Source organism: Jaculus jaculus, chromosome 13, assembly GCF_020740685.1.
Source record: "Jaculus jaculus isolate mJacJac1 chromosome 13, mJacJac1.mat.Y.cur, whole genome shotgun sequence".
In the NCBI taxonomy this organism is placed as follows: domain Eukaryota; kingdom Metazoa; phylum Chordata; class Mammalia; order Rodentia; family Dipodidae; genus Jaculus; species Jaculus jaculus.
This window is the reverse complement of record NC_059114.1, coordinates 4,481,006-4,494,610: the sequence shown is the minus strand read 5'-3', so window position 1 is coordinate 4,494,610 and position 13,605 is coordinate 4,481,006. Positions and strand designations below refer to the sequence as shown.

Here is a 13,605-nt window from a genome sequence, read left to right as displayed (position 1 = left end):
CTTTCTGCCTCTTTCTTTGTCTGTCGCTCTCAAATAAATAAATAAAAATAAACAAAAAAATTTTTAAAAATTAAAAGGCCTATTCTTTTTTTTTTTTAAAGGCCTATTCTTAAAAAAAAAAAAAAAAGTCAATAAAAGAAGCATATCCACACCTTACAGTTCCCATATCCTCTAGAGCGGAAAATCCAGGGGCCAGCTAACCAATAAACGACATAATATCTTTAGCCAAGGGTATGTCTGCCTGAGCATGTGGCACATGCAAACTCTGCCATGCAGGATCTCAAAAGGAAGAAGTGATGTTGGCACCGGACACTGTGGGTTTGCTATGTGACTGGGGGAGCTTATGGATTATGTTGATAGGTAGCCTGGAAAGAAAGATAGAAACTTCTGAACAACTTAAAACTGTGGTCTTGCCAGTAAGCACAGGAATGGGGAAGATGACCCTCTCCCTTCTGATAACTACAAAACATAAACCGGATGTGTGCTCTCTCACGTGCAAGTTCTGCACTCCGGCTCCGGCTGGGCGGCCTGGGTTGGGGAAGTGGCGTGAGGTTATTAGAACCATGCTGCTGTGGCTTCACAGCCGAGGAGAATTGAGACAGTAAATTGAGAACAGCACAGTGTTGGTAGCAAGGTGTGGTGACACACGCTTGTCATCCCAGCACTTGGAAAGCTGAGGCAGATTTGCAAGTTCCAGACCAACCTGGGGTACACAGCAAGACCCTGTCTCAAAAAAAAAAGAATAAGAGCCCAGCGTGTGGCCCCACCTTTAATCCCAGCACTCAGGAGGCAGAGGATTGCCATGAGTTCAAGACCACCCTGAGACTTCATAGTGAATTCCAGGGCAACCAGGGCTAGAGCAAAACCCTACCTCAAAAAAAAAAAAAAAAGAAGCAATTGGCAAAGGGTAGGAAACAAACTTTCTCTGTTCCTTGCCTTCCTTTTTTCTTTTTCTTTTTTGAGATTTAATGTATTTTTTAAGCTGTTATTTTATCACTCTTACCCAACACACATCAGAAATAATGTTTTTGTTGTTGTTGCTGTTTTTTAACAGGGTCTCATGTAGTTTAGGCTACCCTGGAACTCGCTACATAGCTAAGGATGACCTTGAACTTCCTGATCCTCCTGCCTCTACCTCCCGGGTGCTGCTGGGAAGTCAGGTGTGCACTGCCACACCCAGTTACAGGTGGTGCTGGGAGCGGAACCTCGGGCTTTGTGCAGTGCCGGGCAGAGGCATTCTTCGGATGAAATGACATGTGCCTTTCTTTTACGCAACTTTACAAGGTACAGGAAGGGTGACGATATTATGATACATGGCTGCCTTGTGTAGCAACGTTGAATTAGATGTCACCCTGGTTCTGTGGCCTGCAAAGCCCAGAGGGTTCAACTGGTCTTTCGTAACAGTTTGCTTGTTTATTCATTTTGAAGCCAGGTCTCGCTGTCGTAGCTCAGGCTGGCCCCGAATTCACGGTCCTCCTGCCTTTGATTCCCTGGGGCTGATGTTACAGGCCTGCACCACCATGCCAGGTGTCATTGGCCCTTTACAAAAGTGACTAGCTGGGCTGGGGAGATGGCTCAGCAGTTAAGGTGCTTGGCTGCACAAACCATTGACCCAGGTTCAATTCCCTAGTCGCCATGTAAAGCCAGATGCACTGTGCATGCATGTGAAGTCCTTTTGTAGTAGCTAGTGTCTCTCTCTCTCTCTGTTTCTCTCTTTGCCTGAAAATAAATGAAATTTTTCAAAAAAATTTTTTATATGAGAGAGTGTGTCTGGCTTATGTGGGTGCTGGTGAGTCGAACCTGGTCCTAAGGCTTCACACACAAGCGCCTTTACCGCTAAGCCATCTCTTCAGTCCAGTGAAAATACTTTTAAAAAATGATATGCTGATTCTGCCATAAGTTTTGAACTAAGGAAGGTGGATTCAGATGACCCTTAGCCTAGGAGTGCAAAGGCCCTGAGGTGGTTCCTGGCCACCCTCCTTCCCAGGATGGCGCCTTCCTCAAGCCTGAGGGTGGGGAAGTGCTTTTAAAATTCAAGGAGTTATGTCAACACGGAGTTTTATTTTTATTACTGGTCTTATCATCATCTTTTTTTTTTTTTAGGTTTTTTTTTGAGGTAGGGTTTCACTCTGGTCCAGGCTGACCTGGAATTCACTATGGAGTCTCAGGGTGGCCTCGAACTCGCGGCAATCCTCCTACCTCTGCCTCCCAGTGCTGACTTATCATCATCTTGAACCGCACTTGTCAGCTAGCTGCGGTGGTGTTTTCACAAGGCCAGTGCTTGGAGGTGGAGGTTGAAGACTCAGGGGTTCAAGTTCACCTTCCATGACATATGGAGCTGCAGGCCAGCCTGGGCCACATCACAGTCTCCTGCCCCCAGCTCAGAATCAAAGCAACACAGGCTCAGGCTCAGCGGGGCTCAGGACTCCTTACCTCAGGTGGTCTGAGTGCATGTGACTGATGTAAATGAGGTCTGCCCGGCACAGCCTCTCCAGCCAGTCACATGGAGGTTCGTGGAGCAGCCACCAGCCCCGAGCAAACGCAGGTCCAATTAGCCAAGGATCAAACACCATCCTCTTGTCTCCCAGCTTGAGGTCCATGCAGGCATGCGTGAGATACGTTATCTGTGCGGGGAGAGTCAAGAGTCCTAAGAAACGTTCCTGGAAAGCAACGATGACACATATCTGCTTTTGAGGTCCACCCGGGCATATGAACGAGAGTCCTGAAAGGACAGGCTGGTGAGCAACACTTAGGTTTGATCTGCTTTGCCGACAAGTCAAGTGGACAACTTCGTTCCTAAGCCGGGCCAGGCAACACCTTTTTTTTAAAAACAAACAAACAAACAAACAACTTATTTATTTATGAGAGAGAGAGAGAGGAAGAACCTGGGAGAGGATGATGGAGGGACCCACAGAGAGAATGGGCATGCCAGGAATTCCATTTACTGCAAACAAATTCCAGATGCCTGCATCACCTTGTGCATCTGGCTTATGTGGGTCCTGGGGAATCGAACCTGGGTCCTCTGGCTTTGCAGGCAAATGCCTTAACCACTAAGCCATCTCTCCAGCCCCAGGCAACATTTTCAGCTCAGGTACAACTTAATGCAGCCTTAAACAAAATGTGACTCCCACCCAGCACAGACTGGTGACCTTGTCAGAATCCAGGGTTCACGGTCGAGCTGTCAGACTGATGGGCTGAGACTGGTTTGACTCTACTTGAGTGACTGGCTAGACGCTTGCGTATGGCCTAGCCTGCAGAACAATGAGGAGTCCGCAGCCCGGACAACGAGGCCGAGCAGTTCGAGGTGAGCTGGCAAACCCTGGGGTGGAGCGTTCTGCATGGCTGTGAAGAGAGAGCCTGGGCATCCCTGGTGACTCGCTGGTTGGCTCTGCCAGGCAGACAGGGCCCACTGATAACACAGCTAATTTGGCTTGTGTGCCCCCTTAGCTCCTAAGGATGCCAAGGGCCTCCAAGAATGGCCCCCAACAGTGATAAACAGACCCAGGTGGGAGAATTCCAAACCCACTCCCCCCGCCTTGCCGCCTTTGGCCTGGCACATCCACAGAAAAAGAATCTGTGTCAGTCATGGTGGCGCCCGCCTTTGATCCCAGCACACGGGACGCAGAGGTAGGAGGATCGCCGTGAGTTCGAGGCCAGCCTGAGACTACATAGTGAATTCCAGGTCAGCCTAGGCTAGAGTGAGACCCTACCTCAAAAAAGAAAATGAAAAGAATACTGTGTATAAACAAAGACACAGAAGCCAAAACTCCAGTGGGGAAAGGGAACCAGCAGGCAGAGTGAGGCCAGGAATCAAATTAGTTTTTATTTATATCACTGAGTGAATTCCCATTTGTCTTCCTAAAACAGCAGCTATCACGGGGCATGGTGGTGCACACCTTTAATCCTAGCGCTCAGAGGCAGAGGTAGGAAGATCGCCTTCAGTTCAGGGTTAGCCTGGGACTACAGAGTGAGTTTCAGATCAGCCTGGGCTAGAGTGAGACCCTACCTCAAGAAAAAAAAGAAAAAAAAGCAAGTGCCACATGCATACAAACTTCTCAGATACACAGAAAGATATATTTTTATTTGTTTTACCCAAACCATTAAACTATTTCCTTTGGAGGGAAGAATCGTAAAGCTAGGAACATGGCGTATGAGAAGATTTATAAAAGCTCCAAGGTCAAAGTGTAGAATTGTACAACTTGTTATTTTATCTACTTTGGGTTCGTGTGCTGGAAGCATGGAGCCCAGTGTGCGGGTTGAGGGGCGGTGGCCTTTCAGAGTCACAGCCTAGTGCGAGGTAATTAAGTCGCCGGCGGCAGCAGTTTCGGAAGAATTCTTGCAGGATCAAACTACTTCTTTCAAGAACGCCTGTTTGTGAGGGAGCCTGGCGCCCCTCCTGACACATCCTTTTGCTTGAGCAACTTGACACTTTCTTTTCTATCCTTTTTAATGTATTTATAAGAGTAAGAGAGAAACAGACAGAGAGAGAGAGACAGAGAAAGAATGGGCATGCCAGGGCCTCTAGCCACTGCAAACACACTCCAGATGCATGTGCCATCTTGTGCATCTGGCTTACGTGGGTTCTGAGGAGTCAAACCTAGGTCCTTAGGTGCCTTCACTGCTAAGCTGTCTTTCCAGCCATCAACACTTCCCTTGAACACTCCTGCTGCCGTGACCCTGTCCACCCTGAACCCTCACCAGAGATAGGCAGGCTTGGGAACTATGCTGCAGCATCAAGACACAGACTAATTCTCCGTCCTCTCTGACAGTGATTGGGTACTAGGAATAATGTGAGAGCTTCCTCTAAGAGTTTTGTGTGATTCTACATTAGAATCCCCACGAAAACTTTGTGTTATTATTATTATTATTTTGGTTTTTCGAGGTAGGGTCTTGCTCTGGCCCAGGCTGACCTGGAATTCACTATGTAGTCTCAGACTGTCCTCAAACTCATGGAGATCCTCTGTGGTGGTTTGATTCAGGTGTCCCCCATAAACTTAGGTGTTCTGAATGCTAGGTTCCCAGCTGATGGATATTTGGGAATTAATGCCTCCTGGAGGGAGTGTATTGTTGGGGGCGGGCTTATGGTCTTTATAGCCAGTTTCCCCATGCCAGTGTTTGGCACACCCTCCTGTTGCTGTGGTCCACCTTCTGTTGGCCAGGGGGTGATGTCCACCCTCTGCTCATGCCATCATTTTCCCCTGCCATCGTGGAGCTTCCCCTCAAGCCTGTAAGCCAAAATAAATCTCTTTTTCCCAGAAGCTGCTCTTGGTTGGGTGATTTCTACCAGCAATGTGAACCGGAGTGCAACATCCTCCTACCTCTGCCTCCCGAGTGCTGGGATTAAAGGAGTGAGACACCACACCCGGCTCATTTTGTATTATTTTGATGTGTATGTGAATATATGCAAACATATGTGGAAGTGACATCGCGGTTTGTTGCAAATACTGTTAGAATTTGAATGCTCCCTCACCTGCACTTCCCCAAAAGCCAAATCGTCAGGAGTCCTGGGCTCTGAGTCCCAAGGGTTAGGAGGGTTCAGCTCTAGAAGTCGAAGTCCATTCTCTTCATCCATTTCAACAACTAGGACCGAAGGGAATCTGGGTTAGTAATGAATAGTGTTACCTGACACCGAAACGCGAACTCCAAGAACAAAGACTGTCAAAAGAGTCAAAGGAAAATCAAATCAAAAGTCTGTACACCTCCACACAAGGTGTTCTGTTTTCTTTGAGACAGGGTCTTGTACTGAAAAGTCTATGCTTACCTACACAAGACCATCATAATAGGAGGAAAAGATCATGATATCAAAATACAAGAGACTGAGAGAGGGAGGGGATATGATGGAGAGTAGAGTTTCAAAGGGGAAAGTGGGGAGAGGGAGGGGGTTGCCATGGGATATTGTTTACAATTATGGGAGTTGTCAATAAAAAATTAATTTTAAAAAGCCTGTGCAAGGCAATCAAGGGCAAAGGTGATGGGTCTTCCAGCCCAGGCTCCAGTGCCAGCTCTGTGGCTCAGGGTCTTGTGAGCCCCGGATGGCCTGGTGCTTGCCTCAAACTTGCTGCAATTCTCCTGTCTCAGCCTCTGCTAATCTGAGTCCTAGATTTACAATATGAAGTATATTATTCACCCATTTAAAAAAGTTAAATAAGGCTGGAAAGATGGCTCAGCGGTTAAGGCACCTGGCCACGAAACCTAAGGACCCAGGCTTGATTCCCCAGAACCCATGTAATCCAGGTGCACATAGTGGCGCAGGCATCTGGAGTTTGCTTGCAGTGGCTAGAGGCCGTGGCACACCTATCCTCTCTCTCAACGCCTCTCTATCAAATAAATAAGTATGTATTTAAAATGGAATAAAGAACGATGCAGGCTGAATGAAACTCAAAAAAACAAATTATAGTAAGTGAAAGAAACCACACACAAAAGGCTACAAGGTAGATCACAGCAAGTCTACGATCGATCCAGAAAAGAAAAGTCCATAAAGACAGAGTGGTTCAGGGGTCGACAGGGGTTGAGGAGAAAAGGGGGGTGAGGAGTGATTTTTTTCTTTTTTTGGATGGCTCAGCTCAATTCCCTAGTGCCTACATAAAACCAAATGCTCAAAGTGGTAAGAGTCTTCTATGCTTTTTTTCTACATTTTGATTTCTAGCTTTCTAACTATGGCCATGTATTATTTTTAGGATGATAACAAAACCAAATGGTCATAGTTGATGACAATTGTCCCTAGGTGGATGGATGCTTCCCCACCCTCCTCTTCCTTGGCATGTGTGGTGTGAAATTCTTTTAGCATTGGTAACACTGCACTGAAAGGAAACTTTTCCAAACATCTGCCCTCGTTCCTCATGGTATTTCTGAAATTGAGCTTGGTTTCAAGAGGAGCCCATCGCTGCCCCACCTCACACTGATCCGGCTGCCACTTCTGGCCTGACCCTTCATCTTGCCCTGGCAGACTTGCCAGCCCTCTGCACCAGTTCCACTATTACCCCATTTTCCAGTTGGCAAAGCTTTCTGCTGGGAGGGAAATCCCTTTTGGCTCTTGTAGCTCTGTCCCCTGAGCCCAGGGCTGCAAGCGACAGGTGTAGATAGCTAGAGACATGCATTTCCACACGCGTCATTATGCTCTGTGTATTGGGTGCCGAAAATTTAGGTGCTAACTTTGAAAAAAGTTTTTTTTTTTTTTTTTTTTTTTTTTTGTAGCAACCCAGTAAGATGGCCCCTAACAATATTCCCATCCACTTTCCATTTCAGGAAATGAAAGGAAAGCAGAAAGAGACCAGGTAGTCTCTCCCCTCCCCAGCACCACGGAGCCCGCATTAGAAGCTGGGCTGCAAGGCCCGTTCTCTTCACCCTTGATCCCTTTGGCATATGCTCTCAGTATAGGTCTTGCCCAATTCATTTAGGGGTTCTCACATGAGCCCTAAGCAGCTACAGGTGACTGAGCTATCTGTGACTGAAGGCTGACAGTCCATTGTCATTTATGCACACGCAAGGTGTTTATGTATGAAAACTCGATTGTCATTTTTATGACAAATCTAACTCAAACAGTAGAGAACAAATATCGGGTTCTTTCACAACACAGTGTGCACACTCCCTGGGCTAAGTCAACAAACCCCAGTGAAATTTCCTGGGGAAAACCACCAGAGTTCCTGACATTCTCCCAGCCACTCTAGCTGAGCCCCTTTGGAAAGGCGGAGGGAAGTCATGAACTTGTACTTAGAGGAACTGGCAACTCTTCCCATAGTATTTCTATCGCCTCGGGTTAAATGGTAAAGGATCACATCTCAGTAAGTGACACCTTTGTTTTTAGAGTACACAGAGAATGCCCGTGTGGGGTACTTTTCTTTTAAAAGCCATCCGGTGTGTGTGTCAGGGTCGGGGGGGGGGGGTGACTGGAGAGATGGTTCAGTGGTTAAGGTGCTTGCCTGCACAGCCCAGTGACCTAGGTTCCATTCCCCAGAACCCACACATGCCAGATGCACACAGTGGTGTATGCATCTGGAGTTCATTTGCAGTGGCTGGAGACCCTAGCATATTCTCTTTCTCTTTTTCTCTTCTCTGCTTGCAAATAAATAGATTTTTTTTTAATTAAAAGACATCTGGGAGAGGCTAGGGAGATGGCCCAGTAGTTAAAGGTGCTTGCTAATAAAGCCTGCTCGCCCAGGTTTGATTCTCGAGGACCTACATAAAGCCAGATGCACAAAGTGGCACATTCATATGGAGTTTGTTTGCAGCAGCAAAAGGCCTTGGTGCACCTCTTCTGTCCCGTCCCCCCCCCCCCCCGCTCAAATAAATAACCAAAATTATCTCTCAAAAGGCATGGAGGAAGCCAGCAGTGGTGACTCAGTCAGGAAGCGGAGGTAGGGCGATACGCCCTTCCTCGACCCCCCTTGACTATGTGCCCGTCTCTCTAACCCTCCAGCGGTCAGCCCCCTTGACGCCCGGTTTGGCTCCACCGCCTGCTCTTTTCTCACTGGAGCATCTGTGTCACTAACACGGCTCCTACGAGGACCAAAGAGCCCTTTGTGTGACAAATCCAGTCGCATCTCCAGTGTCATCTTCCTCAGAGTCTCAGCAGCGCATGGCACAGTGACCCACCGCCTCCCCCAAGACGTGTTTTCTTCCCTTGGCATTTGGGGAGGCTGTTCTCGGCGCCAGCTTCTTCTCAACTACTATGATGAGCTGTGGGTGATGCAGGCACGTGAACAGTGCCCTCCTGCCCTGCCCTCTCCTTGCTGGATCTTTTTGCCCAGTCTACGAGATGCACGAACATGCCTGCCACACCCACACGCTCTAGGGCACAGCTACCACATTTTGTGTCTCTGTAACACCTTGATAGTTGTTATAATACATAATTATATATTTTCATGTATATATAAAGCCATGATTAAAATAAAACACTTGAATATATTATATTCTATATTTATTATATTATATCAGAAAGAGACATTTGGTTTCCAGTTCTATGGTTCCCAGGGCAGAGTGCCAACATCTGCTTGGTACAATATTGGTGGGAACACAGATAAGAGTGGCTGGGGGGGGGGCACATGTGGGAAATACCAAAGCTCCAGGGGTGTGGAGGTTGCTATTAAAAAGTTAAAATTTAAAAGAGTGAGAGAGGGAGAAATCTGCAGTGCATGGTGATGTACAACTTACATAGCAATCGTACAATTTAAACTCAGAATGTATCCAACAGTTCAAGTGAGATTGGAAAGAAGAAAAGGACAAGGAGCTAGAGAGATGGCTCCGCAATTAAAGGGGCTTGCATGCAAAGCCTGGTGGCCTGGGTTCAAGTCCCCAGTACCCATGAAAAGTCAGATGCACAAAGCGGTGCATATGTCTGAAGTGGCAAGAGCCCCTGGCGTGTGCATTCTCTCTCCACCTCCTCTCTCAGTCTCTCCCTTCTAATAAGTAAATAAATAAAATGTATTAAGACAGGGGCAGACTCAGTGGTTTAAAGGCACTTGCTTGCATAGCCTGCTGGACCAGGTTCATTTTCCCAGTACCTAAGAAAAGCCAAATCCACAAAGTAGTGCATGTGTCTGGAATTAGTTTGCAGTAGAAAAAGGCTCTGCCATGCATGCCCATTTTTTCTCTCTCTCTCTCACTGTGCTTGCAGATAAATAGATAGGTATGCTAGATAGATAGATAGATAGATAGATAGATAGATAGATAGATAGATAGATAGATAGGAGATAGATAGATAGGAGATAGAAAGAAACAGGACAGGAAGAAGGTCCCAGTCTCAGCAGGGACACAGTACCTCAATCAATGCTCATCAGAATTTACTCAGCTAGGCTGGAGAAATGGCTTAGTGGTAAAGACACTTGCCTACGAAGCCTAAGGACCCAGGTTCGATTCTCCAGGTCCTATATAAGCCAGATGCACATGGTGGCACATGCATCTGGAGTTCATTTGCAGTGGCTAGAGGCGTGGGTGTGCCCATTCTCACACTCTCTCTTTCTCTCCCCTTCTCTGCCTTAAGTAAATAAATAAATAATAATTTTTTTTTGAAACAGAATTTACCCAGCTCATCTTGACAGAAGCTGTCTGGAGGGTTGATGTACTTCATGGAGCTCACATCCAGCTTCCAGTTGTGTTTTGTGCACTTCACAGACCTGGAGGAGTGAAGAATACTTAGCCGTATAAAGGGATGAAAATAAAAGCTGAGCTTGAATGAAGCAGACCGCATCATGTGACAATGAAACTGAATGAACTCAACATAACATAGCAAGGAAATCTACTAATAGCTAAGACCCAGGTTGCCAAGGAAACATAGATCCATCATCCCTCGATGGCTTTAATTTGAAGCTACCGTTTGTGTTCCGCACGTGCTTGGGACCAGCAGGGGCTGCCCAGCTGTGTTCAGAAGACACAGGCCCCTGGGAAGCCAGGGTCAGCCACTCCCAAGGCTGTGGGAGGCGGAGAGCGGGGATGGCCTGCGGCGAGCAGTCACTGAATGGAGATGAGCAAGCTGACCACAAGCAAAGCGGCTGAGTTCTTCCAGACCTCTCTGCACATAAGCTACATGAAACTGGCACCCTTGGCCAGGCGTGGCGGGGCACCCCTTTAATCCCAGCACTTGGGTGGCTAAGGTCAGAAGAGCACTGTGAGTTCAAGGCCAGCCTGGAGCTACAGAGTGAGTTTCAGGTCTTCCTAAGCTAGAGTGAGATCCTAGCTAAAAAGTAAAAATAAATAATGAATAATAAAAGTGAAAGGGGACAAGAAAGGAATGTCATATAAAAAGGAATGTAGTATAAAAATTTATTTAAGGACTGGAAGAATGGCTTAGCGGTTAAGGTGTTTGCCTGCAAAGTCAAAGGACCCAGATCCGATTCTGCAGGAGCCATGTAAGCCAGATGCACAAGGTTGCACGTGCATGTGGAGTTCGTGTGCAACATTGTGTTGAAGGCCCTGGCATGCCTATTCTCTCTCTCTCTCTCTCTCTCTGTCTGTCTCTCAAATAAATTAAATTAAATTTTAAAAAGAAGTTAAAAATTGTTTAAAGGGGACTGGAAAGTGGCTCAGTGGCTAAAGGCATTTGCTTGTAAAGCCTGCTGGCCTGGGTTTAATTCTGCATGTAAAGCCAATGCAAAAAGTGGCACATGTGTCTGGAGTTTGTTGCAGCAGCAGGAGATTCTGTCCATACCCATTCCTTCTCTCTTTCAGATAAATAAATAAATATTTTTTAAAGTAATTTATGCCTGGTGTGGTGGCACACACCTTTAATCCCAGCCATCCGGAGGCAAAGATGGGAGGATTGGTGTGAGTCTGAGATCAACCTGGGACTATACAGTGAGTTCCAGCTCAGCCTGGGCTGCAGTGAGACCCTGCCTCAAAAGTGGCTTATGGGCTTACTGGTTAAGGTGCTTGCCTGTGAAGCCTTAAGAGCCCAGGTTCAATTCCCCAGTATCTATGTAAGCCAGATGCACAACATGGCACATGCATCTGGAGTTTGTTTTCAGTGGCTGGAGGCCTTGGCGTGCCCATTCTCTCTCTCTCTCTCTTTCTCTCTCTCTGCTTCTTTCTAACAAATATTTTTTTGTTTTATTTTTATTTATTTATTTATTTGAGAGTGACAGACAGAGAGAGAAAGAGGCAGATAGATAGAGAGAATGGGCGTGCCAGGGCTTCCAGCCACTGCAAACGAACTCCAGACACGTGCGCCCCCTTGTGTATCTGGCTAACGTGGGTCCTGGGGAATCGAGCCTTGAACCGGGGTTCTTAGGCTTCACAGGCAAGCGCTTAACCGCTAAGCCATCTCTCCAGCCCCAAGCAAAAATATTTTTTAAAAAATTTATAAATGGGATTTATAACCACTTTAGAACCCTGCACCTTTAATGTTTATCCAGTTTCATATTTCTAAAAGATTTTCTAACAATTTAAGATTTCAGATAACCATTACCATATTACATACAGCATGCTGAGGCATATATGACCATCAGAGAAAAACAAGTGTTTTAAAAAGTATGTTTCATACAGTGCTCACAACACGTGTTGAAAATGTGTTACCCACTGAGTATTCAATGAACTGCCCTGTATTTCTATTTGTTAAAGAAACTATTTCAGAATGAGAATCAAACAGCAGCCATGCTGTTTTCTAGAAAGACATTCTAAAGAAATAAGGCAAGCTCTTTGCCATTTGCTTGAAATGCTTTTTTTTTATGAGAGAGAGAGAGAGAATTGGTGTGCCAGGGCCTCCAGCCACTGTAATTGAACTCCAGACGTGTGTGCCACTTTGTGCATATGTGTGACCTTGCACATGCATCCCCTTGTGTGTCTGGCTTATGTGGAATCCGACAAGTTAAATAAACATGGATCCTTAGGTTTCACAGGCAGGTGCCTCAACTACTAAGCCATCTCTCCAGCATGTGAAATGCTCTTTCCTCCCTCCCTTCCTTCCTTCTGCCCTTCCTCCCTTCCTTCTTTCCTGACTCTTTCTCTCTCACACTTTTTTTTCCCCCATGAGGCAGGGTCTCACTCTTGCTCAGACTGACCCAGAATTCACTCTGTAGCCAGACTAGCCTTGAACTCAACAGCAATCCACCTACCTCTGCCTCCCAAGTGCTGGGACCATAGGCATCGGCCACCACGCCCTGCTATGCACTTCCTCCCTTGTTCTTTCTTTTTTAGAGACAGGGTCTCATGTCATCTGGGCTGTCCTTGAACTCTCTATGTAGGTGAAGATGACCTTGAACTCCTGAGCCTATTACCTCCAGCTATCAAGTGCTGAGATGACAGGTGACCCCCACACCCGGCTCAGTTTTGTTGTTGGCTTATTTTTTTGTTCAGAAGTCAGGATCTTACTTTGTGGCTCAATCTGGCTTTAAACTGACAGCAATGGCAGTCCTCCTGTCTCGCCTCCCAAGTAAGGGTATTCCAGGTGTGACCTACCACACCTGCCTCTAATTTTCTCTCCCCTAGAAAATGAAGTTTGCCAGCGTTCGGGGTACGGGAGTATGACTGGGGGCAGGGTACCAAAACTTCTTCTTTTATTTTGTTTATATTGGATGTGTTTCTGAGGAAATTTAACCCAAAAATATCTCAAGCCAGAAATACCAAATTTAAAAAACGAAAGCAGAAGCAGGAGAGGCAGGAGGATCACCGTGAACTTGAGGCTGCACTGAGACTACAGAGTAAATTCCAGGTCAGCCTGGGCTAGAGTGAGACTCTACCTTAGGGAAAAAAAACAAAACAAAACAAAACAGGATTGGAGAGATGGCTTAACAGTTAAGGTACTTGCCTGCAAAGCCAAGGAACCCAGGTTCAATTCTTCAGGGCCCACATAAGTCAGATGACAAGGTGGCGCATATCTGGAGTTCATTTGCAGTGGATGATGGCCCTGGTGCACCCATTCTTTCTTTCTCTCTCTCCTTTTTTTTTTAAGATTTTATTTTTATTTATTTATTAGAGAAAGAGAGAGAGAGAATGAGCATGTCAGGGCCTCCAGCCACTGCAAAAGAACTCCAGATGCATGTGCCACCATGTGCATCTGGCTTACATGGGGCCTGGAGAATCGAACCTGGGTCCTTAGGCCTCGCAGGCCTGCACCTTAACCGCTAAGCCATCTCTCCAGCCCTCATTCTCTCTCTTAAATAATTAAATAAAAAC

General features: G+C 46.5%; 1 protein-coding gene across 4 annotated transcripts in view; it reads right to left on the bottom strand.

The window, feature by feature from the left end:
* The window catches only part of LOC101605572 (cytidine monophosphate-N-acetylneuraminic acid hydroxylase), a 79,132-nt gene that overhangs the window by 60,078 nt on the left and 5,449 nt on the right, over positions 1 to 13,605 (bottom strand). For 3 of the 4 annotated variants that reach the window (XM_045132598.1, XM_045132597.1, XM_045132599.1), the window contains exons 3-5: positions 10,021 to 10,112; positions 5,471 to 5,580; positions 2,434 to 2,624 (exon numbers count right to left, since the gene is read on the bottom strand). In XM_045132598.1, coding sequence (XP_044988533.1) covers positions 2,434 to 2,624; positions 5,471 to 5,580; positions 10,021 to 10,112 — 393 coding nt within the window. The remainder of the gene's footprint in view (positions 1 to 2,433; positions 2,625 to 5,470; positions 5,581 to 10,020; positions 10,113 to 13,605) is intronic. The other variant, XM_045132600.1, reaches the window with a different exon arrangement.